The sequence below is a fragment of the Ceratina calcarata genome, unplaced genomic scaffold, assembly GCF_001652005.2.
Source record: "Ceratina calcarata isolate Rehan_Ccalc_2016 unplaced genomic scaffold, ASM165200v1 scaffold10143, whole genome shotgun sequence".
NCBI classification, from domain to species: Eukaryota; Metazoa; Arthropoda; class Insecta; order Hymenoptera; family Apidae; genus Ceratina; species Ceratina calcarata.
Window position 1 is genome coordinate 1 of NW_017131016.1, and position 522 is coordinate 522.

General features: G+C 41.8%; 1 protein-coding gene across 1 annotated transcript; it reads right to left on the reverse strand.

Moving 5' to 3' along the window:
* Nucleotides 1–33: 33 nt before the first annotated feature.
* Nucleotides 34–468, reverse strand: LOC108632070 (fibrillin-1-like). The gene is made up of 2 exons (XM_018036375.2): nt 258–468; nt 34–179 (listed from the first exon to the last, which is right to left on the reverse strand). The coding sequence occupies exons 1-2, from the start codon at nt 358–360 to the stop codon at nt 34–36; spliced, it is 249 nt and encodes an 82-aa protein (XP_017891864.2). The 5' UTR covers nt 361–468.
* Between the last annotated feature and the right edge of the window lie 54 nt (nt 469–522).

The following is a 522-nucleotide window of genomic DNA, read 5'->3' on the forward strand; positions in this document are numbered from 1 at the left end:
AAATCCTTCGCATTGGTGGATAAATTAACAATTTTATAAAGTCGAATGCATACCGACGCATTGGGTCCCAGTTTTATCAGCCTTGTAGCCCTTGTTACAGACGCATCGATAAGAACCGAGGGTATTGATGCACAACCCATTTTTACACAAGTCGGGAATTGTTCTGCACTCGTCGATGTCTAAACAAATTTCCAATCGTTCGATTATGACATGATTCATCAATGATTTCCTCGTTCAAAATTTCTTTCTCTTTTTACCTTGTCCATCCACGGAGAAACCTTTGTCTAAGCAAAGTTCATTGTAATTGTCCGAGTCTTTCGAAGGGCAAATCTCGCAGTGTGGTCCCCAGGCTGCGCCCATTGTGCAACAGCAATCCGCTTTAGTAACTGTCTTTAGATCGGAAGTTCTCGCAGTGCATCGGCCACCGATCGTTTGCAAGAAGCAATAACCGACTCTGCGATCTGCAAAGAATAATTCGATGTAATCAATTGCTAATGAAATTTCGTTTCGTCGATTTTTTTC